The sequence below is a fragment of the Pan paniscus genome, chromosome 11, assembly GCF_029289425.2.
Source record: "Pan paniscus chromosome 11, NHGRI_mPanPan1-v2.0_pri, whole genome shotgun sequence".
NCBI classification, from domain to species: Eukaryota; Metazoa; Chordata; class Mammalia; order Primates; family Hominidae; genus Pan; species Pan paniscus.
In genome coordinates, this window is record NC_073260.2 from 26,178,254 (window position 1) to 26,203,992 (window position 25,739).

At 38.7% G+C, this 25,739-nt stretch overlaps 1 protein-coding gene across 2 annotated transcripts in view; it reads left to right on the forward strand.

The window, feature by feature from the left end:
* FKBP15 (FKBP prolyl isomerase family member 15) overlaps positions 1–25,739 on the forward strand; it is a 57,211-nt gene that overhangs the window by 23,561 nt on the left and 7,911 nt on the right. For both annotated transcript variants that reach the window (XM_008958544.6, XM_008958547.5), the window contains 16 exons: positions 803–871; positions 2,648–2,794; positions 5,275–5,417; positions 5,895–5,952; positions 8,862–8,969; positions 10,953–11,055; positions 11,545–11,651; positions 13,086–13,200; positions 14,645–14,754; positions 15,050–15,157; positions 15,604–15,698; positions 16,582–16,684; positions 20,645–20,816; positions 22,769–22,905; positions 24,562–24,717; positions 25,541–25,693. In XM_008958544.6, the coding sequence (XP_008956792.3) occupies positions 803–871; positions 2,648–2,794; positions 5,275–5,417; positions 5,895–5,952; positions 8,862–8,969; positions 10,953–11,055; positions 11,545–11,651; positions 13,086–13,200; positions 14,645–14,754; positions 15,050–15,157; positions 15,604–15,698; positions 16,582–16,684; positions 20,645–20,816; positions 22,769–22,905; positions 24,562–24,717; positions 25,541–25,693 (1,884 nt within the window). The remainder of the gene's footprint in view (positions 1–802; positions 872–2,647; positions 2,795–5,274; positions 5,418–5,894; positions 5,953–8,861; positions 8,970–10,952; positions 11,056–11,544; positions 11,652–13,085; positions 13,201–14,644; positions 14,755–15,049; positions 15,158–15,603; positions 15,699–16,581; positions 16,685–20,644; positions 20,817–22,768; positions 22,906–24,561; positions 24,718–25,540; positions 25,694–25,739) is intronic.

Consider the following 25,739-nt stretch of genomic DNA (forward strand, 5'->3'; position numbering starts at 1 on the left):
CTGTTGTCAAATAGAAATATTTTAGGATCCCCACTTTAGACACTGCAATTGCTTTGGGGGCATATTATGAAATGTGAATGTGTAAAAGATCCTCAGTGCCACCCTGTCACTTCTACTTAGGGAAAGTGGGAACCAATTTCCCCAGTACTATTATTTTTGCTAGTTGTTCATGTGTATATCTTGTCCTCCTATACCAGTTTTACACTTGAATATATTGTTACGGGATTAAGTCTTAAAACTTCTTTTTAGACCCTCCTTATCGTTTTTCTTATAGTAGATACTGTAAATACATTGAACTTACTGTGTTTTAATATTATTGAGCCCTTAAAAGCAATATATTATATCAGAGAAAGACCTTTACACTATGAGTTTAGAAAAATCTGAATTCGAGATCCAATTATATACTAATTTGACTTTGATCAAGTCATTTATACTCTTATTTTTTTCCATTTGTGAATGGAGGCTAATGATCTTGCTCTGCTTACTCGGCAGGGTTAGTGTCAGCATCAAAATGAGATAATTTATTTGAAAGTGTATTGTGGATGAAAAATGCTTAAATACACAGTTGTAGTAATGTGTTTTTTTTCTAAACCTGGAAAATTACTGTTTCAGAGATATTCATTATAATACCCTTTAGCTATGATGTGGTCTAATATTTCAGGTCCTTTAGAAACTATCTTCCCAGTATATTTGACATTCCCTATTCCAGAAGTAGTGTGCTGGTATGTAGTTAGTTGAATATCATAATGGTTATTATTATTTTTGAAATTGGCTGGCCTAATTTCCTTCAATCAAATTGCAGGTTTTCGACTCCACTGCTAACAAAGATAAGTTGCTTCGCTTGAAGTTAGGATCAGGAAAAGTCATCAAGGTAAAGGCTTAACTGTGTTTTTTTATGGTTTTATCAGTTGCAGTGGGTTTAACTTAGATTAAATTTTGTGGAATTTCTTTTTTTATTTTATTTTTATTTTTTGAGACGGAGTTTCGCTCTTGTTGTTCAAGCTGGAGTGCAATGGCACGATCTTGGCTCATTGCAACCTCCACCTCCCGGGTTCAAGCGATTCTCCTGCCTCAGCCTCCCTAGTAGCTGGGATTACAGGCATGCGCCACCACACCCAGCTAATTTTGTATTTTTAGTGGAGATGGAGTTTCTCCATGTTGGTCAGGCTGGTCTTGAACTCCCGACATCAGGTGATCCACCCGCCTCAGCCTCCCAAAGTGCCGGGATTACAGGCATGAACCACCGTGTCCGGCCTGTGGAATTTCTAATCAGGTTATCTTTTTGACATCTGGAAATGCCTGGATGAAGAATACGAGGGGAAAATGTGTTATATTGCATTTGGGAGATTTTTATCTATGAGACACTACATTGAAGATGGTTACAATTGTTTTCTGTAGTCCTGACCTTCTCTTTTCCATTCTATGACTCTGAGAATATTATTTCATCCTTCCTATAGCCTAACAGGGGAAAAAGTGAGACAGTTTCTTCTCGAAACTTATCATAAAGGGTTGAATCTCATCTGTCTGGGTTGCTTTGAATTAGCACTTTCCAATCACTGTAGAAGGCAACTGTGACAGCAGCAGGAGGAGCACTGGGGTTGAAATCCGAGAATTTGGGTTCAAGTTGTGAATTTTTTCTTTATTAACTGTGCAGGTGTTTTATAAAATAAAGAATGTTTTACACATGTGGTATATTATGGTGTCAGGACATAGTAGTGATGGTGCATCATGCTGTACTCATTCATCTGTGTGGCAAAAAGGTTCTCTCCATCATTTCATGACCGCTTTTCCCAGAATCCTATGGAGACTTTTTCCCATAGATCATAGCAGTTAAGTCATGATCACCGAACCTAGACAGATTTAATGTTGACTCTTAGCTTAACAACTTACTAACTGTGTGATCTTGGGCTGGTTACTTAATCTCCACGAGCTTCAGTTATTGAAGTAAAATGGGGATAATTCTGACAACCTTATGCAGTTTTTGGAGGGGCTTAAACAAGATCATGCATGTAAAGCATTTTCCACACTTCCTAGAAAACATTCTTTTTTGGTGGGGGGAAACTGAGTCTTGCTCTGTCACCCAGGCTGGAGTGCAGTGGCACGATCTCAGTTCTCTGCAACCTCTGTCTCCTGGGTTCAAGCGATTCTCCTGCCTCAGCCTCCTGAGTAGGTGGGACTACAGGAGCGCACCACCACGTCTGGCTAATTTTTTGTATTTTTACTAGAGACGAGGTTTCACCATGTTGGCCAGGCTGGTCTCGAACCCCTGACCTCAGGTGATCCACCCGTCTCGGCCTCTCAAAGTGCTGGGATTACAGCCGTGAGCCACTGTGCCCAGCCAAAAACATGCTTTTTAATGATAGCTTTTCTTTCTCTCTTACTGCTGTTCTTTTATTCCTCCCATTTTCTCTCATCATCTAAGATAAGTATATTTCATGCAACCCCAGATATGCCTGCTTTTACAAGTAGGTTTAGAGGGTGTATTCTAGATATTCTTATACCAACATGGGGCAGTAGTCAGACCCGACCTCTGGAGGCACTGAGTAAACCTGAAAGTGTGGATAAGTGAAACCTGTTGCTCCTGTACTTCACTTTGTCTTCTGAGGAGCTTCTTGTTTGATGAGCTTTTCCTATCTGACTTTTAAAGGGCTGGGAGGATGGAATGCTGGGCATGAAAAAAGGAGGAAAGCGATTGCTTATTGTCCCTCCAGCCTGTGCTGTTGGCTCAGAAGGGGTAATAGGCTGGACTCAAGCAACGGACTCGATCCTGGTGTTCGAGGTGGAGGTTAGGCGGGTGAGTGAAACTGTCTGTGTTTTGTTTGATGAGTCCTCTGCCTGTCTCTTTGCTAGTTACATAAAATGAATAAATAAATGAAGATACTTGAAAACCAGGTTCTGAAGGCATAGATTTCTTTGAAAAAGTAGAAATGGAGTAGTCAGAAATAGCAACAGCTTTGAAATCTAAGGACCAAAGTATATGTCCTTCCTGGCTCTCTATTCAGAGTCTAGAAGTGGTTGTGACTTTAAGAAAGTCACATCTTCGGCCAGGCGCGGTGGCTCACGCCTGTAATCCCAGCACTTTGGGAGGCCGAGGTGGGCAGATCATGAGGTGAGGAGATCGAGACCATCCTGGCTAACATGGTGAAACCCCATCTCTACTAAAAATACAAAAAATTAGCCAGGCGTGGTGGCATGCGCCTGTAGTCCCAGCTACTTGGGAGGCTGAGGCAGGAGAATTGCTTGAACCTGGGAGGCGGAGATTGCAGTGAGCTGAGATCACGCCACTGCACTCCAGCCTGGGCGACAGAGCAAGACTCTGTCTCAAAAAAAAAAGTCACTACTTCACACTAAGATTTTTATTTTGTCTATAAAATAGTGACTCCTGCCCAGTGTATATACTTTTTACTTAGTGATTTTATGGCTACAAACTTATTATCTTGATATCTTTACATAAGTATGCAAAGATTGTGTGTGTATATGTTTTACTACGACTACCTCTGCCACATAGTAATAGCAAAAAACTGGCAACAACCTAAATGTCCATCATTAAGATACTGGTTAAATTATGTTTTTTTCATAGACTTTTATGTGACTCTTGAAGAATATGAAAAATCTATTGTTAAGGAAGCAAGTTGCAGAACATTGTGGATAGTATGGTCTCATATGCACGTGTGTGTGTGTGCATGTGTGTGTGTCTGTGTGTATACGTATATACATATCCATATACATAGTCATATGTACATGTATGTGTATACACACATACGTAATACACACATATATGCTCATATATTCATAGAAAATTCCTGGAAGCTTTAAAAGAAATCATTAAAAGTGATTTTTTTTCTGTAGAATGGAAATGGAGTTCAGAAAGTTTTACTTTTTGTCACTGTACCTTTTGTACCATGTAAAAAATTTAACATGAATATATATAGTTTCTATGCAACAAATTGTGCTTAGTCAACTTAATACTACCCGTTCCCTGCCCAAAATGATCCTGTTGGCTTTATACTGTTTGTTAGGTTCAAATGTGATAGGGTTTGTTACTATAAACTCTAAAATACAATACAAATAGGTAATATTATGGTCATCTTCATTGTGGCTGTTACACCTGTCACAGAGAAAGGATGTGCTTCCCTTCTCAGTGACGCTTTCCTAACTGTTCCTAACTGGACACTCTCATCCTGCTGGGCCACTCTAGCCTTCTTTCAATGACATACACCCTGCTGCCTTTTTTCTTTTTTACAGCTTTTATATTCTCTGTCAATTTTCCTTTGAGTTTGAAGAAATCATGGCTGGTGGTAGATAACAAACCAATTTGAGTCTTATCATGACTGGCACGTGAAACAAAAAATTTTCTGTTTTACCAATAATCAAAGAATGACAAATTGATATGCATATTAAATTCATAAGGCTGGTAGAGAATCATACCCCATGTGGCAAGAGTGTTCAGAAAGATTTATACATTACTGTGGTGTATAAACTAGTTCACTCTTTGTGGTGGGAAATTTAATGGTGTATATTAACCCATTTATGCTGGAGGTTGCAAATTTTTTTTGTGAAAAATCAGACCTTGGTGATGACCTTGAGCAGTAGGATATAAATGCACCCACAAGCTTAGCGTTCCAATAATGGAACACTCGGCATAAATGGATTAAAAGCTTTCAAAATGAGCATCCCTTTTATCCAACAATTTTAACTAATTTATAGTTTGGAAATATTTAACTAAAATTTAATTTATACTTTGGAAATATTTAAGATTATATACAAAAATACACATACAAAGCTATTCATGGAAGCATTGTTTATGATAGAAATAAGCTGAATGTCTAACAGTGAGGAACTGGTGAACTATACTTTTTAACAGCATAGATATTTATGACTTTAGTTCCTAAAATCCTTTGGAGACTTTTTCCTATAGATCATAGCAGTGAAGGGCTGACCCTTGAAGTTAAATATACTCTTCAGTAGTTAAAAATAATGTTGCAAATTAATATTTAATGATATGGAAATAGGCTAATATGTCAGTGAGTGAGCAAAACAGGTTACAAAACAGCATGGCCCATTTTTGTAAAAGGTATATACAGACACAGATAATATAATGGTAGTTGGATTGCAGGTGATTGCTACCTTTGTCTTTTTGGCTGAGCTACATTTTCTGATTTGCCTACAGTGAACAGGTAATGGCTTGTATAAGGAAAAATAAGTAAAATGAAAGGAGGGTAAAAGGGAAAGGGTATTTGTAGCCTATTCCACCTGCGATGACTCTTTCCTTAGGTGAAGTTTGCCAGAGATTCTGGCTCTGATGGTCACAGTGTTAGTTCCCGCGATTCTGCAGCTCTGTCTCCCATCCCTGGTGCTGACAACCTCTCTGCTGATCCTGTTGTGTCACCACCCACATCAATACCTTTCAAATCAGGGTAAGATACTGCAGTTGTATCAAGCTCTTTTATGGCTCATAAAAATGATTCTTAGAGGGGTTCAGAAATAGAGATATAGTTAAAAACTAAAATAATTTTAAATAACTGGAAAAAATGGGATCAGGGAAATGGGGAAGATACTTGCATCAGATTTTTCTGACAAAGGTTTAATATTCATAGGCCACAAAAGCACTAACTCAGAAGAATACTTATAAAATTCTGGAAGAAAACTAAGCCAAGGGCATAAATACAAAATTATATACTCATGGAAAAAATGTAAATATAAGCATTTGGATGGAAAGTTGTTCATCTTTACTAGCATTCAAAGATTATGCAAACTAAAGAAGAGTTAAAATTCTGTTTTACAGTCATTAAATTGGCACACGTTTAAAAAATCAATTTGCTTATCCAATATAATTTGGACTTGTGATTCTGGATTTTGTTTTCAATCTTGGAATATGGTCTATTTGCTTTCAGGGAGCCAGCTCTTCGTACCAAATCTAACTCCCTCAGTGAACAACTTGCAATAAATACAGTAAGTACAAGAGTCTTGGCCAGGCATGGTGGTTCACACCTGTAATTCTAACACTTTGCGAAGCTGAGGCAGGAGGATCACTACAGTGCAGGAGTTCAAGACCAGCCTAGGCAACATAATGAGACCTCATCTCTCCTTTTAAAAAAAAAAAAAGTGTTTTTCTCCCTCACTCCTAGTGTGCTGAGGTTTTATGTGCTTAGGATATGGTAGGTTAGAGAAAAAAAAGTTAAGAGGCTAAAAAGTTTCTAGGCTAAATCAATGGTTACTTTGTTCATTTCCCCTTACTTGGGAGTCAGTGTAAGTTAGCCTCAGCTTCTGCATAGGGATTCAAATCTTGATAAGCACATGGCCTTGAGAAAATTGTCTAACTTCTGTGATCCTCAGCTTCTTCATTAGTTAAAAGGAACTCATAGTCCCTTTTTACAGTTTTTGTGAGGATTAGAGATAATTTGTAAAGTGCTGAGTTCAGAGCCTTTGTTCAGTTTGTCTTTAATAAGTGGTCACCGTGATTATTATTAGGATTTAGGAGACTGGTGTTCAACTGAGGGAGGAGCCTCTCTCAGTTAAAGTGCACTTCAATTTTAGAAATATTATTTATTCAGAGGATTGTGTTAGTGGTTAATCCTAGACGCTCTCTTCTACTTGCTTTCTGTGACCTTAATTTAGCTTCTCTAAGCTTCATGTTTATTTCCTCATGTGTAAAAAGGAGATATTGCCTATCTCAAAGAGATTTTTATGGCTTGTAAATAAAATAATGCCTATGGAGTTTTTAGTATTGTGTCTGGCATATTGTAAGTGCTCAGTAAACATTAGCTCTTGTTATTATCATAAGTATTGCTAACATTACATATCTTTATACTTTCATTCTCACAGAGGAGCTCTGTACTAATTCACCAGCTGATTGACTTTGAGCAGGTCACTGAGCCTCTGTGTTTCCCCAATTGTAAGATGAGAGTGCCAGCATGCTGTTTTAGTAAAATCTGGATTTGAATGCCTTTAAGAAGGATGCATATGGTAGTTTGCTGCTGGCCTGCCTGGTCTGTGAAGGCTTCTGAGTTTGCTGCCTGTGGACCAGACAGTGGCTGAGGCACTTCAAATTCTAAAACCCTGTGGCCTTCACCTATTGCACTGGGAAACAGAATAGTTGCATGGAGTGAAATTGGTGCTAATATCTCTGCAACCCTAGTTTACTTGTTTATATTCAATCCAACAGGAATTATTAAGCAAATAATTGTTTTGAAGTGATCTCCTAAACCCAGAAGGTTAAATCAAAGAATCAGAAGAAAATTTAAGAATAATTATTATCTCAGATCTTTGAACAGTCACAAAAATGGTCCAATATTGGTTCCATTGTACTCTGTAGTCATAACAACTCTTGTTACCTATTTCTAAGGCTATAGTAACTTCTAGCAGACTAATGGCCTCCAACTATTTTTCTTCTCTCTTTTTTTTAAACAAATTTGTTTTTTTAATGGAGGCAAAATTCACGTAACATGAAATTAACCACCTTTCTTTTTCTTTTTCTTTTCCATTTTAGTTTTTATCTTTTGTTTTGAATAGGTAATTACATTTATATGGCACAGTTATCAAAACAATATAACAAGATCTACATTGTGAGGACTCACTCCTATTCCTGTCCTTATCTACCCTATTCCATCTCACACCCCTTAGGTAACTGCTTTTATTAGTTTCTTATATATTCAGTGTTTCTTTATGCAGGTGCACGCAAGTAGAAATGTATTTTTTATTCCTCCCTCCTTTCACACACACAAAGTAGCATACTCTGTATGTAATGCACCTTGCCTTTTCCATATAACTATATATATATAATTTATATTATATATATATATAATGCAGAATCTTTTCATGTTGGTGTATAGAGAGCTTCCTCATTTTAATCTGCTTATCACAATATTCCATTGTGTGCATATGGTCTGTATAACTAGTCCTTTCCTGATGTATCCAACTTTTTTTGGATATATCATCAGTTACGAAAAAATAAGCACACACTCCCAGTATACGTTTATCGACAAATTATGTACATAAAGTACCACCAATCCCTGTAAGCAAACTCACTATCTTACATTGATAGCTTAAAAATAATAAAAATGCAGCCTGGGCAACATGGCGAAGCCCTTTCTCGACCAAAAATACAAAAAATTAGCACCTGTGGTCCCAGCTACTTGGGAGGCTGGGCTGGGAAGACCTCTTAAATCTGGGAAATGGAAGTTGCAGTGAGCCGAGATCACGCCACTGCACTCCAACCTGGGTGATAGAGACCCCATCTCAAAAAAAAAAAAGAAAAAGTAATAATAATAAAAATGGAGGTTATGATCATTTCCTTCTACACCCAATAGCTCATGTTGTGCACCTTCAGGTGTACTTACTTGCCATTCTGAAATTTTGGATCAGTTAATGGAAGCTTCTAGCACAGGGTCTAGTGGGTAGTTAATGCCAAGTCATAGTTAAGTGAACCTGAAGTTAAAACAAAGAGCTCCTGTTTCCTTTTCTCCACAGATCTCTTCTGAATTATCTACCGAATTGCTTCAGGCTTTTGAGTGAGGGTACTGTCACCTAAAATGCCTCCCTTTCTTAACATCTCACTTTAGTTTTCATCTGTAAAATGAGACTAATTATGCCTGCTGGGGAGACTTGATTGAAATGAGGCAATATATGTGAAACCACTTTGTCCATTCCAAAGATACAGGGAATTATTTTTACTGCTATTAATTGTGATCCATGTATACTTCTATGCAAGAAATCTTTCTTATTTTCTAGAGGAAATGTTTTTAAATAGATATGGTAGGGGGATTTGTTGAAGGATTTGATACAAGAGCCAAAGGGATAGAGCTGCCTGAAGGTGATGAGCCTTGATCACAGTGATTTTTGTGACTTTCCTCTCTTTTTAGAGTCCCGATGCAGTCAAAGCCAAGTTGATCTCTCGGATGGCTAAAATGGGCCAGCCCATGCTGCCCATCCTTCCACCACAGCTGGATTCCAATGATTCAGAAATCGAAGTATGTCCCCCTGGCTGTATTAGAATGAATAGTACAGATGTCGCCATCATCTTTCTTTTCATTTGGTTGGAGTGATTGTTTTTTCTGCCTCTAAGGCAGAATCATTATTTAGAGAGCTAATATGCAAAATGATACAGATTGGTATTGGTACATGTGTTTCTACTGTGATTAGTACTTCCCTGAGAGATGGAAGCAATTTTGTAGATCTTTTACAAGAACTGGGCAGTTTTCAGTAGTTAATTTAGCCTTCTTTACTAGAATCTCTGTTGTTACTAAAGATCACTCTCTGGGCAGCATGATGCCCAATCCATAGCAGGTGTTCAATTCATATTTATTGAGCGAATGTTTAGATTCTTTTGGGAAATGTTAGTCTTCTCGCTGATGTTGCCTATCACTAAAGCTCCAACTAGTATGTCTTTTGACTTTGTATGTGGTATTCTTGTGTTTGTTTTCTATTTAGAAGTTCAATAATTTTATTGAATTCAAGTCTGTCAATTTTCTCCCCTTGTTATTTGCTTTTGACATTATGCTTAGAAAGCCTCTCCACTTTCAGATTATAAATATCACATGTATTTTTAAAGATATTGATCAATATTTTATAATTAGATCTAAATTTTTAATCCATTTGGAATTTGTTGTATGCTATAAAGTAACTTAATTTTAACTTAATTATTTTCTAGTGGTTAGTTCTTTATTGAATATAATCGTCCTTTCTCAACTGAAGTGAAATATATAACTTAGACTGATTTTTAGTATTCTTTTACTTTGATAGAAAACAAGGAAAGGGCGATGGTCTTGAAAAAATTTTTTCTGGAATATACTTTATATTTTACATTTTTGTTTTATTTCTTGGAAAAGCTCTATGTAGATTTAACATCTTAAAGGAAGATAGGATTTCTGAGGCCTATTGTTATAGGATTATTTTTTTCTGGTCTGGAAATGCAGTGTAAATAAGAATATTTTTATTAAAAATTTTATGTGCTACTTATTCATTTTAGAATAATTTAAAATTATAGAAAAGAAACATATTGAACAAAAAGGGCATTCGTCTTTATATATTGCTTTGTAACCTGATTTTTAAACCTAATGTTGTATCATAAACATTTACATTAACATAAATGATTTAAGTAAATAAAGTGGTTTAAAGGAAACCCAGTGTTCTATTATATCATTTTATTAGAATTCCTTTCACTCTGTTGTTAGACATTTAGGTTGGTTAAGAGCTGTAGAAATCTAAAACTGGGATGTTTTTCTAGAAGAGAATATAAGGGGACAAGGTGAAGTTCTAAAGTAAAAGAATGTCTGAAACTTTGGTCTTTGAACTATAGCATAGCAGATTACAGTCACTGTATATTGTGCCTCAAGATTTTCTGTGTCTTATATGAAGCAGGAGGTAGAATAACTTTGTTTAGAGTTATAGCTTTGATTTTATGAAAAGCTTTGGTTTTATGAAAATAAAGAATGTTGGAAAAACATCCTAAAACTATATTATCCAAAAACAGCATGTTAATCAGGTGCAGTGAATCCTACGTTATCTGATTTTCATTGAGTACCTTGAGGACTATGGGGATGATTTGTAAGAAGCGAAGAGGCTGGATTATTTCTTGCAAAAGACCACTTTTTTTGTGGGAATAGATTAGATTTGTCTTAAGGTAGTTACTGGTTTGGAAAATGATATATTCTGAAGAGTGGTTAGTTTAGCTGCTTCAGACAATAGAACATCAAGCTCTGAGAATATTTGTGGAAATTAACTATATTTACTTATTCAATATGATTATAGGGAGAAGGACTCTTACTTTATTGCATAGCAGAGTGCTTTTTCTCCACAACCCACACCCTCAACTCTTGGCCTTCCGCTTACCTTTCCTTCCTCTTCTTTGCCTAGAAATCCTGTGTTGGAAGCAGGTTTAGGGCAGACAGTCAGCCTCAGTCTTCAATGAGGGACCCCGTACAGAGTAACCCAAACGCTCGTTCCTGTTTCAGGATGTGAACGCTCTGCGAGGAGGTGGGCAGCCTGTGGTGACTCCGTCCGTCCAGCCCTCTCTTCAGCCGGCCCATCCAGCGTTACCACAGATGACCTCACAGGGTAAGGAACCTCTCTGAGGCTCTGTGGCCTTGAACTGGGTCAGCACGAAAATTATCGTCACTGTTCCTTAAACTGTTAGGCTGCATTGTTTCAGTACTGAGGACTAAAGTGTAAATGTAAGAGTATGACGCTTGTCAGTTTGTCCCTGGGTAAGGCATTTTCACACCCAGAGATGGACCTGGCTGCTGGTTGTGACTTCTGCTGTGTTGCACTGTCAGTTTTGGAAATCTGCACTCAGCTATTGAGACATCTCCCTGGGTGTGTTCTGCACTTCCTGTCGGATGGGATCCTAGGGCTGAGTCAGAAGCACATGAGAGCACCCAGTTTCCTTCCACTGGCTCATTCCTGAGATTGCAGTAGAGCTGAGTGTAGGGAGACTAGGCAAGGAAAATAGTTGAGTCTGAAGCATGATGGTATGTAAGGTGCTAGTCTAGACTCATACCAAGAAGCAAGGGTGGATAACAGTGAAAATGTCTCCCTTTATCTTAGCACCTCAGCCATCTGTTTCTGGGCTCCAGGCACCTTCTGCTGCCTTAATGCAAGTTTCATCTCTCGATTCCCACTCAGCTGTATGTGGAAATGCCCAATCCTTTCAGGTAACATTTTATAACCGTATTAATTATATCCTATAATTTGCTGTGGTTCTAGTCAGTCTCTTTTCTTCTTCCTGTACATTTCATACAGTAGCAGTTCCCCAAAGTCAGAGTTTGTAATTTTTTTCCCTTCCTTGGTTACCACTTTCTTATCTCTAAACCGGGCAAAGGATAACCTACGTTCCAGTGTCATAAAGATTAAATGCAAGAACAAGTAGAGCCCCTAGTACAACGTAGTAAAGGTCCAATCAATGTTTGTTTCCTTTTCTTTTCACACATATCCAGTTGAAGCGTGTATATTCACGTTCTTCTGTATTCTTTTCTACTAAAAGTTGGCAGGCTAACATTCTGCAGTATATTCAGCAGAATGGTATGGTTTAAAAGTGGAACCATGTGGAAAATGTAGCTGGACTCTGCTATCTAGTAAACTTTTCTTAAAGAAGGCTTTTTTCCTGTTATCACAGAAAACAATGGCAGCAGCCTGTTTGCCAGGGGTAGCAGACCCTTTCTTCTGCCTCAACACACTTGGTGGATAAGGCATATTGTCACTGATAACAGCTGCTCACTCCTTGTGATGCTTAATGGAGGTGTGGGAATGATGGTGGATAGGCTATGCCTCATTAACATGGGGAGTCTCGAAACTGGAAAAAGTCCCACTGTTGCCCTCTTTCTCCCCATCCCTCCTCTCCTCCATGGAGAATTACTATGCTGTAGACTAAGAATTTTTTTTAAGTGGATGCGTAGTTATATCTATCCCTGGAAATGAGCTAGACTTCCTTATTTCAAGGAAGAATTACCATCCTCATTAAAATAAAAGCTGCTGTTTATTAAGCGCTTACTATCTGTCAGGCCTGTAACTTACTAGCTTTTCAGAACTTTACCTATCTCACTTCATTTAGTCCACACAACAGCCCTATGAAGTGATATTATTATCTTCCTCTTACAGTTGAGGTGACCGAGGCTCAAAGGAATATGAGAGCTCTTGGTCTCGCGGATTAGCTTCAGAATCTAGCAGGGGAGAGGCATCCTTGGAAATTGGCAGATTTGGTTTGGAATCTCAGTGAGCACTTCTCCTTTGAACTCAATGGAAGCTAAGCAGAGTTTATTAATCTAAAAACTTCTTAGACAATAGACCTGATAATGGGGAATGAATCCTTGCTTAATTAAATTATCTCACCAGATGACTGGGTAGTGACCTAAGATACACTTTCTTCAGTTTCTGGGTAGGATTTTAGTGACTGGTTTCCCCTGGGATACATAGATAACTCTCCTGCTGCAGTCCTTACCCACTGCCAAACCCAGATCTCACCCATCTCTAGCTTCAGTAAGTTTGAGTCTCCTCCCAGCTCATCCACTTTATTCCACCAAAGAAAAATGTGAACAAAAAAGAAAGACATGCATGTTTTATCAACCAGTGGTAACTCGTCAGTTTCTCAGCCCTATGCAGGTATGCAAGCCTACGCTTATCCCCAGGCATCTGCCGTCACCTCCCAGCTGCAGCCCGTTCGGCCTTTGTACCCAGCACCGCTCTCTCAGCCTCCCCATTTCCAAGGTAGGGAGTAATTCCCTCAGTTTCTCATCTTCCGCTCTTGCTGTGCTTTCCCTCTTCTTGCTCCTCCTTCATTTTCACGCCAACAGCTCTCTACTCATTGTTTCTTCTCTTTTTTAACAGCTTTGTTGAGATATAATATATATTCCACACATTCATTCATTTTAAATGTACAATTCAAAAGTTTTTTAGTAAATTTGCAGAGTTGTGCATTCATCACTACAATCCTATTTTAGAACATTTCCGTCATCCCCCAATGTTTCCTTGTGTCCACATTCTGTGTTTTTTTCCTTGGATTTTCTCCCCTGGCCCTTTTAATTCCTCTGTTAGAGTAGCTAGACTTTAGAGAAAATAGTAAAAGAGCAAAACATTCGAGGAAATTGGGAGAAAGTTGAATACTATAGGTGTTTAGTATCTCTAATGAAAGCTACTCTGTTAACATTTTTAAATTATGAAAATAAGAGACTTTTATAAAAAAGTCAAGCAGTACAAAAGGGTGTAAAGTGAAAAGTTACTGTCCTTCCCCTCCATAAACCCCCTGACCTTGGGAAACTGTTGTTAACAGTTACTTGGGTAACTTTTCAGATATTTTGTATGCATGTACAAATGTGAGTATCTAATGTAAAAAAATCAAACCAAGATAAAGTGTAAACTGGTATGATGGAATCCTGCCTTGTTCTGCTATTAGTCTTCTGTTTAGTAATCAGCTTTGGTATTAGGACAGTGGTAGGAATAAGCCAGTATGTCCTGCAACATAATTTGTGGTTCTGGACTGGTCAGGATTTCCTGAATGCAGCCTTTATCTGGAAGCTCTGCTTCTCCATCTGGGATATGCTTTTTCATCCATCAAAACTGTCATCTCCCTCTGTGAAGCCTTCCCTGACTATTCTCTGTCCCTCTTTCCTCTCTTCCCACAAACACAACTGTGTACGCGTGTCAACAAAGAGTTAATCGTGCTTTTCTCTGTGCTACTTTTATACCTAGTATATGGTCCATTGTTTTGCACTTAATACACTCTCTTGTAATGATTTGTTTACATGTCAGTCTCCCAGCCAGACTGAGAGCTCACCAAGGGCAGAAGCCGTGTTTTGTTTACTGCTGTATTCCTGGTACCTGGTACAATGCTTGGCATACAGTTGGATGAACGGGAAAGTAATCTGAGCTGCCGGTGCTGTGGCAGTGCAAAGTGGGCATATTTGTGCCCTTGGACCAGATGTAGCCCTTGATGCATTTTGCAGGAACACGGCTTAGTTATTGTTTACTTTGAAGCCCTTTTGCCTCTACTCTCTCCCATATATCTTCTCCTGACAGGGTGAAGTCACCTATAGCATTTCCTAGTGTATGGACGTATTAATTTCTTTCTTTACTGGAAGAGCTACTAGCTTTTCTTCATACAGTTTCCTCTGCTCCAGTTTCATAAGTTTCTTTTTGGCTTATATCTGTTTAGGATCAGGTGATATGGCTTCATTTCTCATGACTGAAGCCCGGCAACATAACACTGAAATTCGAATGGCAGTCAGCAAAGTGGCTGATAAAATGGATCATCTCATGACTAAGGTGACTGAGTCAGAGTTGGGGTGATGTTGAAAGTGGGGATGTAAACAGGGAGCAGCCAGAGCTGTAGGTAAACTCTTCTTTGGTTTCCTGCATTGGTAGTAGTGAGAGGTTATTTCCCTACAAGGATAGTTATAATTATGTTGGGATCCAGTTAGTAGGAGAAAACTCTAACTTAACAGTTAGAGATTGTCCCAGGAACTCATTAACCCCCTTAACAACAGGGTCAAATCTTGGGTAAATTGTATTTCTTCATTTTATAATTTCTCACAAGGTCTTTCTGGTATCCCTTTTGTAGGTTGAAGAGTTACAGAAACATAGTGCTGGCAATTCCATGCTTATTCCTAGCATGTCAGTTACAATGGAAACAAGCATGATTATGAGCAACATCCAGCGAATCATTCAGGTGAGGGTGATTAAGAACATACCACTCAGGCTGAAGGTCTTACCCATCCTGTCTTCTCAGAGGTATTACTCTTTAACACCTCCACCCCAGAAATAGCCTGTGATAAACGCTACACTGGGTTAGACAATTCTAGAAAATCTATTATGGTTTAATTCTGTCCAAGTGACTTATCACTATATATTCTGAAGGAAACATTGCTTTTTTGACCATACTTCAGAATTTCACTTCTTTTTTTAGCCATTTATTCACTCAATCCATTGGACCTAGTGATTTGTATCCATCAGTTATAATCTGATGTGTTGTTTTAACATACATGTGGACATAAGTTCTAGTGTTTTGTCTCAAAACATGTTAACAATGTCACCTGTCAGTTCAAGTTGATTCTCTTCTGTCTGGCACTTTTCTCCCAAGACACTTAAATTGTACATCATATATTTTGAATTTAGGAAAATGAAAGATTGAAGCAAGAGATCCTTGAAAAGAGCAATCGGATAGAAGAACAGAATGACAAGATTAGTGAACTAATTGAACGAAATCAGAGGTAATGACAGGTACGGGGCCTGGCTAGGATGGACAAAAGGGTTTATTGTGTATATGCCCAGCTTAAGTACACGTATTTGTTTAGGGCAGTATGTATGTATTTCTGCCATTTCTGTTTCCTGCCTGTCGTGTGAATTATTGCCTGTTTTCTGAGAGGCATTGCAGTAGAAGGAGCTCAGTAGGCTGTGATGTAGGGCAGACCTGTGTTTGATTCCTGCTCTGACCCTCATTCATTTTGTGGCTCTGGGCATGTTATTTATTCCTGCTGGCCCTAGTTTCTTTATCTTTAAAACTGGTATTATTACTTACAGAACTCTGGTGTCAACTCTTCCCTCTTCTGTGTGGGCTAACTCTATTTTATCCATCAGAACTCAGCCAAAACTTCACTGATTCCCATATAAGACCTAAGGATTTTGTACTTTTTGTAGATACTTCTGAAGATTTGGAGGGGTGGGTGGGGAGGATGAGTGGAACACATCACAACACAGCATTTCACTTAAAAAAAAATCATTCTCCCATATTTCTCTTCTCCGCTGTCTCTTGTCTCCCACATGACAGAGCTGGGGGAATGGCTTTCTCTTCTTCCCTCTTTCTTATAGCCTCGTTACTCCTGTCTCTTTCCTACTCATTCCCATTATCACACACCCTTCACATTGTTGTCCTCTCCATTATTCAGGGTAGTTCACTGCTGGCCCAGGTTCCTGCTTCCAACCTGATTTCCTTAGATCTCACTACTTCAGATCTAAGGAAAAGAAAATGCTTTCAGATTGCTTTTGATGAAGGTATAGAGCAGCAATGTTGTGAGGACAGAATGGGCATTGGGTTGTGCCTGCCATACACTCAGTGCTTGATAAATGTTTTCTTTTTCCCTATTTCTTTCACAGGTATGTTGAGCAGAGTAACCTGATGATGGAGAAGAGGAACAACTCACTTCAGACAGCCACAGAAAACACACAGGCAAGAGTATTGCATGCTGAACAAGAGAAGGTAAAGCAACTGGGGAGAGAAAAGCCCAGATCAGGATGGGTAGAGCTAAGGAATGGTCCCGTGTACACACTCACCAGTCGGCTTTCCAACAGAATTTTTGCAGTCACTGCAAAAAGAACTAGATATCTCCCAGCAGGTTTTCATGTATCCATCATCTACATTTCTGTTTTATAATATGCTTCGCAGTAAGGTGACTCAAAAATACTCACTGATCTTAGTAATTTGATTAGTTAAGAATTACACAGCTTATTAGAAACTAAATTTATTCTGTTGACAAAATCAACAGAAAATTTCCTTTATGCCAGGTAACAGATGTGTAGGTTCTTTTTAGTGGAATTTAAGATTGTTTGCTCCTTCATCTGTGTCTGCCAAAGCATTTTAGAATACTACTGTTTGACTTCAATCCTTTCAAAACCAGGAATTTTGACCTGTTCCTGCAGTAGCAGTAAGTAGTGGGTCTTGGGTTGGGATCTGCTGATTCTGAAGCTCGCTTCTCCCCTTGCTCCAGTGACGTTCTTTATCCTGAATGGATTCCTTCTTGTTTGGGCTACCACTCATCAGCTAGGAGATCCTGACTTTTTCATCTGCTGTCTTTCTTCTCAGAGGTTTAGAACTCGTTTATATTTTGTATTTGTGTTTTCCTTGAAAACATGAAAAGTTAGATTGAACACACTTGTAACTTGTGGAGTTTACTCACTTTCTCATATTCTGTAATGAGGATTCCTTACTATGTCTTATGCTAATCTTTGTCTTCTCTTAGCCCTAGAATCCAGGCAAGCAGTGCCTCATCCTGCACAGCCCTGTCCAATCCTGACCCTGTTCTGTTCCCATTACTTTATATCATTTCTTATTTATGTGACTGACTCCTAATGCCTAGGTCAAGATCAGCAGCCTGTAACATTGTTATCATTAGGTAGTACTGAAGTCACTTCACCACTCCCCACCCACTAAATGCACTTTTTACTATTTCTCCTTCCTCTACTTTTATTTCTTCTCTTCCTTTCCTTTACTCCTTTTGTTTGCTTGTTTGTTTTTTCTTTATAAAGGGCATCTAAATATATTATTTGGCCTCACTCTTACTATTCAGGGCTAAAATGATTACTGTAACTTGTTCGAGATCAGTGGTCCACAAACACTGGCTGCCTCAGACTTACTTGGGGTGCTTGATTAAAACTAGATATTCTTAAATCCCGAACCTCCAGAGATTCTAATTTAGTATATCTAGCTGGGGCCTGAATCTGAACTTTTAAAAAGATCCTATAGATTCCAGGTGTAGGAATTACTGCTCTTGTCAGTGATTTCTTTCGTCATAATCTTTGGAGGGGCAGCATTTTTAAGAAGTTCAGCATGTGATTCTCATGTTGAGAAGCACTGTTTTGTGTGTGTATGTGTTCCAATAAAACTTTATTTACAAAAATAATAGGTCAGTTTGGCTCATAGGTCATAGTTTGCCAGCCCCTGAATTAGCTCAATAATCTACCCAAATGTTTTCATGTTGATAAACCCCAGAGATGTCTGATACCATGCACTGAACCCAGTAGATGCTCTATTTATAATAGCAAAACAGTAGAAGTAATAATGACAATAGTAATCACAGCTAATATCTGCCACAACCCACTGTGTTATAGATACCATGCTTCACACAAATTTTTTAGGGAATCTCTTGATGCATATGACTGGGATGCCAAGGTTGATCATCTTTATTTCAGTGAAACTTTTTGAGCCTTGACTCTCCCCTCTTTTTCTTTTGATCCACTTCTCACTTAACAGTTTTCCTGGTGATCTCTCCTTTTAAAGGGAGATGGGCAAGGTCCTTTTGTCCCTGGAGGCAATTTTCTGCCTTCAGACACAGCTCACAAAAGTATGGTTAAGGGCTCAATGAATATTTGGTAAATGAAATTATTTTTCACTGTGATATAATAGTACCACAAAAAATCGTGGAATAATGGCTAAAACTGGAAGAGCTATTAGAGGTTGCCTTCTTAGTTTAACCTTTTTATTTTACAGGGACAGACCAAGGCTCAGAGAATGAAAGGGTAAAAGACCTGCATAGGACCCCATTTCCATTCAGCTATATTCCTTTTCCTGTGTCAAATTATTATCTCTCTTGAGTACTATTTTTCTGCTTCTACCTTGCATGCTTTTTTTCACTGTTTTTCTGAACTGTTAGTTCTTCCTGTCATTGCTTTCTTTTTCTCACTCTCCATGTCAGCAGTAGAATTTGATCCAGGGTAGGAACCGGGGAGCCATCCCATCCACTGTGTAGATTTTTTTGTGTTTTCCCTTCTCACTTGATTATACCCTGACCTTAAAAAAAAATTATAAGTACACCTATACACACACACACACACACACACACACATTTTTTTCTGATCATAAAAGTTGCATCTGTTCAGTCTGGAAAATTTAGAAATACAGATAAGCAAACATAAAATATAAATCCTTCCACTCAAAAATAATGATTATTAATATCCATTCCCTTATTTTCTGTGTACATGTACATTTGGGCGACAGCATTAATTTTTATGCTTCTGAGAGGCCTTTCTAGCTAAGGACCTGAGATAAAAAGAGCTTTTGGGTGATTTTCCACTCTGCTTAACCTTTAGCAAGAGAGTGACCCTCCATTTCATTGGCACGCCTTTGGAATTTGTCCCTTCCAGTGTTTTAGCTGCTGCAAGTCCTTGTGAGAGAGGTGCATGTTCTGTTATTAGTGAACTCTCTGAGCTATGAATAGATGCAAAGCTCTCTGAGCTCTGAGTTAGTTTTGTTTTCATTAGGCTATTTGAAGCAGGACAATGAGTAGATGAAAGCCACTCCTATATCTGGAAGTTCTAGATTTCATTGTCATCTGTGTTTAGCAGGTGAAAACCTAAGGCTACTGAATAGCAAAAATAAGTATCTTAAAGCTTAGTCTAAAGGTTACATATACTCTCAGATACTCATTTATAGCCTATTTATTTTTATTTATTTATTTTTTAAAGTGAAAGCAAGTTTATTAAGTGAAGGAATAAAAGAATGATTACCCCACAGGCAGAGCAGTGGCATGTTATTTTTATTTTATATACAATTTTATTTTCTTGTTTTTTTTTTTTTCTTTTGAGACGGAGTCTTGCTCTGTTGCCCAGGCAGGAGTGCAGTGGCATGATCTCAGCTTACTGCAACCTCTGCCTCCCGGGTTCAAGTGATTCTCCTGCCTTAGCCTCCGAGTAGCTGGGATTACAGGCGCCCGCCACCATGCCTGGCTAATTTTTGTATTTTTAGTAGAGACCGAGTTTCACCATGTTGGTCAGGCTGGTCTCGAACTCCTGACCTCGTGATCTGCCCGCTTCGGCCTCCCAAAGTGGTGGGATTACAGGCGCGAGCCACTGCGCCCAGCCTTTATTTTCTTTTTTTAGGAGAGTCAAAATATCAGATTTTAAATGCAATCTATAAAACCAATAAAGACTTTGGAATAAGGTGAGGAATAAATATATTTAAAACAAGTGGGTACAGTGAACACAGTAAGAAGAGACAAATGATAATAAGGAAATAGACAACTGTAAAAATGTATGTAAGGTATAATATAGACAGGCATAGTAGCTTGTACCTGTGGTCCCAGCTACTCCAGAGGCTGAGGTGGGAGGATTGCTTGAGCCCAGGAGTTTGAGGCTACAGTGAGCTATGTCGTGTCATTGCACTCTAGCCTGGATGACTGAGCGAGACCCCATCTCTAAAAAAAAAAAAAAAAATTCAAGTATACTAGTATAGGTATAATAGTATAGGAGCCATAATAGTAGTAGTAATATAATTGTATAGGAGAGATGGTCCACCCCATAATTTGAATTTGGTTTAATGCAGGTTGAAGGCAGCCATAACTCCCTGTTTACTAGTTCAGTCTACATAGAGTTATGTGAGGTTGGTTCATCACCTGCATGGAGAACACCTATGTTTAAAGTGACATCATACTTTGTTATTATTCAGGCCAAGGTGACAGAGGAGTTAGCAGCGGCCACTGCACAGGTCTCTCATCTGCAGCTGAAAATGACTGCTCACCAAAAAAAGGAAACAGAGCTGCAGATGCAGCTGACAGAAAGCCTGAAGGAGACAGATCTTCTCAGGGGCCAGCTCACCAAAGTGCAGGCAAAGCTCTCAGGTATGTGCTAGGTGGGGGATGCTGGGATTGTTGCCATTTAAACTCAAGGAATTAAGCTGTTTTCTTCCTCTCAATCTTTTTGGCATGATGCTCATGAAGTTTTTGAAGGACTGCACCAAAAATTAAAGGAGACTAGTATAAAACCTACACGATTGTTTTACAGAAGGAACAGCAAAAGAACTGACTATTCATGTGGAATTGATCAGTGCCACAGTTCCCTTTTGTTTGGGGAGGTGTTGGCTTCAAAATCTTTGGTACTTATGATTGGCTTCAAATGCCTGGAATAGTTGATGTGTTGTTCTAACTCATGACTCAGTGGAAGTTTAAAAAAGAAATGCTTCCTGGTGTGGTTTCTTCTTTCCTAGAAGATGGATTGCAACTCTTCAGCCTCACACTCAAGGCCCATCCTGCTTGGCTTGTCTCCCGTTATATTGTCCAGTTCATCCTGGCCCTGACCATGCCAGCAAGCCTGCTGGCTGCTCTTCAGCTCATCCTGTAGTTCTTGTCTTGCTTCTTATCCATGCTATTCTCTGGACTTGACATGCCCACCATTACCAATATCTGCTTTTAGTCCTCTTCAAAATCTGCCTCTTTCAGAAGCTTTCCTAGTTTTCTCTAGAACATTTGATCTCTTTAAAAAAAATCCTTTATCTCATAGTGCATTATTATAACCCTTATCACAGTTTGATAAGCATGGTGTTTTGCTCATCTTTGTAAAGTCCTCTCCTCCATATTAGTGTTAGTTCAGTGCCTGGCAAGACATGGTGATTGGATAGAAGATTTGTGAAGACCAGCAGGTTGATTAATCTACCTTGGTTTATGGAAACAAATATGGAAGGCAGACATGGGACTAGTGGGCAGGGGGTAGCTGGAACAGCAGCAGAGTTGGGTGGAAGCAAAGTTCATTTGCCTAATAGAGAACTAAAAAACAATGATGTCAATTGGTAAGGTGCTACCTTGAAGATACATCCCTTCCCTTTTATTTTTTTTTTAAATTTTTTATATTTTGTAGAGACAGGAGTCTTACTATGTTGACCAGGCTGGTTGTGAACTCTTGACCTCAAGCCATCCTTCCGCCCTGTTCTCCCAAAGCGTTGGGATTAACAGGCATTGGCCATTGCTCCCAGCCCATCTCTTCCCTTTTAGAGCATGACTGGGCCCACATGAGGCAAATGTGTTAGACAGTCTTAGATTTGAATGTTGTTCAGATGTCTCATTTCTGCTTTTGTGGTGCCTTATGACAATTACCTCAAGAGTCATAAGAGTCTCAAAAGTTTCCCAAATTTTATTTATTTCAAAGAGCTTTATTTGAGAAGGGATGCTTTGAAAGCAAATTCTTGGTAGAATGTCCCAGCTACCAAGAAAGTTGAGACTATCTTACTCAAGCAGTGAGAAAGAACCTGGACTAATACTAAACAATGATTGGCCCAGCGTGTTAAGATGGTGGCCAAAATGGAATTGTGGGAGTTATCTGTTTCAAAGGTCATTTCTGACTGCTGGGAACATGTCCTTTCCATTTCGTATGTGGAGAAGGTGACATGTATACACAGAGATGACTTTCTATGGGATAAATATGGGTTGATGAGGGAGTCAGCTGACGGCTTGACAAATCTTATTGCTGGTCAGTGAGGTGATGTTGAAAGAAGTGAGCAGAGGCTGCTTGTGTGGTAGGATTGGGAAATCAAAGCACGTGGCTTTGAAAGAGCCACTGGGGCCAGGCGCAGGGGCTCACGCCTGTAATCCTAGCACTCTGGGAGGCTGAGGCAGGAGGACTGCTTGAGCCCAGGAGATGGAGGCTATAGTGAGCTATGATCACACCACTGCACTCCAGCCTGAGTGATGGAGCAAGGCTTTGTCTCCAAAAAATAATTTAAAAAAAGAGCTGCTGGGATAACACATAGCCCATTACAGCTTTGGTTCTGTAGCGAAGTCTCTCTGCTCCTGTATCCCAGAGCTCCAAGAAACCTCTGAGCAAGCACAGTCCAAATTCAAAAGTGAAAAGCAGAGCCGGAAACAACTGGAACTCAAGGTGACATCCCTGGAGGAGGAACTGACTGACCTTCGAGTTGAGAAGGAGTCCTTGGAAAAGGTAAGCTCTACAACCCAGTTGGCCAGAATTAGCTGTTTAATAAACATTTTTATTTTCCTTTTACAAATTACAATAGTATGTGCTTATTGTAACAAATACAAATAATATAGAAAAGTGTAAAATTAAAAAAAAATTTTCCCCGCTCTAATCTCATACATTGAAGGTGACAGTTATAAAGTGTATGATCCTTCCAGATTGTTTTCTGTATGTAGAAAACATACATTCACACTCACACACATACATATATGTATACTGACAACTTTTTTTACAGTAATGGTATCACGTTTAATGTTTTTTAGGAAAATATCATGGACTTGTACTACATAAGAAGGAGATCTTTCTCACTCGTATTTAACTGCTGCATAGTAGCCTACTATGAGGCTGTACCATAATTTGTTTAATTATTTGCCTATCGATGGATATTTATGTTTTTATTTTTTCATTATTTTAAGCACTGCTCCTATGGACATTCTCATATTATATAACTGTTTTTGCAAATTTGTTTGAGCATTCCTATGTGATGGATTGCATGAGTAAGAATCATGGGATCAAAGGGAAGGCTACATATTTGAATTTTTATAAATATTACCAGATCATCCTCAAAGAATAGTGCTTACACTTTCAGCACTATGTGAGTGAGCCCATTTGTCACATTCTTCCCCACTCTACATATATCACTTTTTCTAATCTTCATTAGTGTGACAGGTGAAATATTTTATCTTGTTTTAATGTGTATTTTTATTAGTAGTAAAGCTTTCATATATTTAATACCTATTTGTATTTCTTATGTAAATTCTCTCTTTAGTGTCCTTTATCCTTTTTCCTATTATTAGTTTGATTTGTAAACCCTTTTAAGAGTATCAATCCTTTGTCAGTCATAGATGTTGTAAATATTTTTCTAGCTTGCTGTCTTTTAACTTTATTTGTAGTATCTTTTGTTGGTTAAAATTTTAATATCAGGAAATACTAAGTGAACAAAGTGAGAACATTTCTATCTTTTTGTCTGTTCTGGAATAGTTTAAATATGAAAATAATAAACTGCTCCTGAGGCTTCAGTAAATCTCATTAGGTAAAGCTGTTTTGGCCCAGTGCCTTTTAAGAGGGTAAATCTTGGTCTGCAATTGCATTTTTTTCCAGGATTTTTTCCATTTTATTTATTTATTTTTAACCAATTCCTTCTAACCTCTTGGCTGTTTTCAGTTTGTCATTACTATAGATACTACTACAGTGACCATCCTTGTAACACACTCTTTATGACTATGACTTATTGAATCCTTAATTACAATTTGTGGAATTTCTGGATACGTATGTTTTTAAAGGCTTTTCACAGGATTACTATCCAAAGAGAGTATATCCATTCGTTTTCTTACTATCAGGGTATGAGAATGTCTGATTTCCTGTACCTTTATTAAAGTTAGGATGTTCCCTAGCTCTTAATAGAGGGGTAGATACAGCTCTTCTTGTTTTCCTTCTCCTGTCACCATTTTCCTCACCCAGTAGCCAAGAATGTTAAATATTTAGGGGAAAATTCAACTAAAAAATGGAGTTTTCAGAAATGGAGTAAGGATTCCACAAGGTAATTAACTGCCACCGCCATCATCCCTTTTTATTCTCTGTTAACAAGCTAGAGCTGATGATGGTTCTCTTGTTCCTAAGAACCTCTCAGAAAGGAAAAAGAAGTCAGCTCAAGAGCGTTCTCAGGCCGAGGAGGAGATAGATGAAATTCGCAAGTCATACCAGGAGGAATTGGACAAACTTCGACAGCTCTTGAAAAAGACTCGAGTGTCCACAGACCAAGCAGCTGCAGAGCAGGTAATGGGAAACTGAAGCACTTTGGAAATAGAGGGAAGGTGTGAAGGACTCAGAGAGAAAAGCTTCTGGTTTCTTCCTTACCCTTAGGATGACATTTCTCATAGCTGATACTCTCACTTTGGAGAAAGGTAGAAAAAGTAATCCAGATATGTGCAGGAGAGCCAGGAATCGAATGGAGAATCTTCTTTCTTTTTTTAAAGCTTAGTTAATATTTAATTACATAAGTAAAAATGAAAAATAGTTTCCTTACAAAAAAAATTCCAAACATGGTAAGGCCAAAACCATCAACCATCGGACACCATCCTTCAGGCACATTATCATCCTTGAAAAGAAGGGATTGATTTAGGTCATCAGGAAGGGAACCAGGGATGGTGGCAGGACACAGCTGGATCTCTAGTCTGTGCAACAGCAACCTTTCTCATTATAAGCTTAAAATTTATATGCATACATTTGTTTAATTAGAGTGCATTGGTGCCCTCAATTTGACCACCTCTGGGAATTTTGGTGAAAAAAAGTTTCTGAACCTATAAAGTTTAGGGTTCAGACCCTGAAAAGCAGTGATCACATGGCCCTGCCCTCCAGGGACCTATCTAGATAGGCACACTTTTGTCTGCTTGGAATACCTTTTGGAGTCCTGACAACCAATGACATCTTAAGAAGTGCATTTATTTTAAAAGTAATGAGAGTCTTTTAAACAGTTTCCCAGTTAAATCTGGGCTGTTAGCTTATTCTTTTGCCTTTTGAAAGATGGGTTTCCCTAGGTGCAATGGAATCTCACTCCCCCACCCCCAAGGATGATATGGTCATTACTTTCTCTTGGCAGCTGTCTTTAGTACAGGCTGAACTACAGACCCAGTGGGAAGCAAAATGTGAACATTTGTTGGCCTCCGCCAAGGATGAGCACCTGCAGCAGTACCAGGAGGTGTGCGCACAGAGAGATGCCTACCAGCAGAAGCTGGTACAACTTCAGGAAAAGGTACATATTTTTCTTGAGTCAGACAGTTTAGGCAGCCCAGTTAATT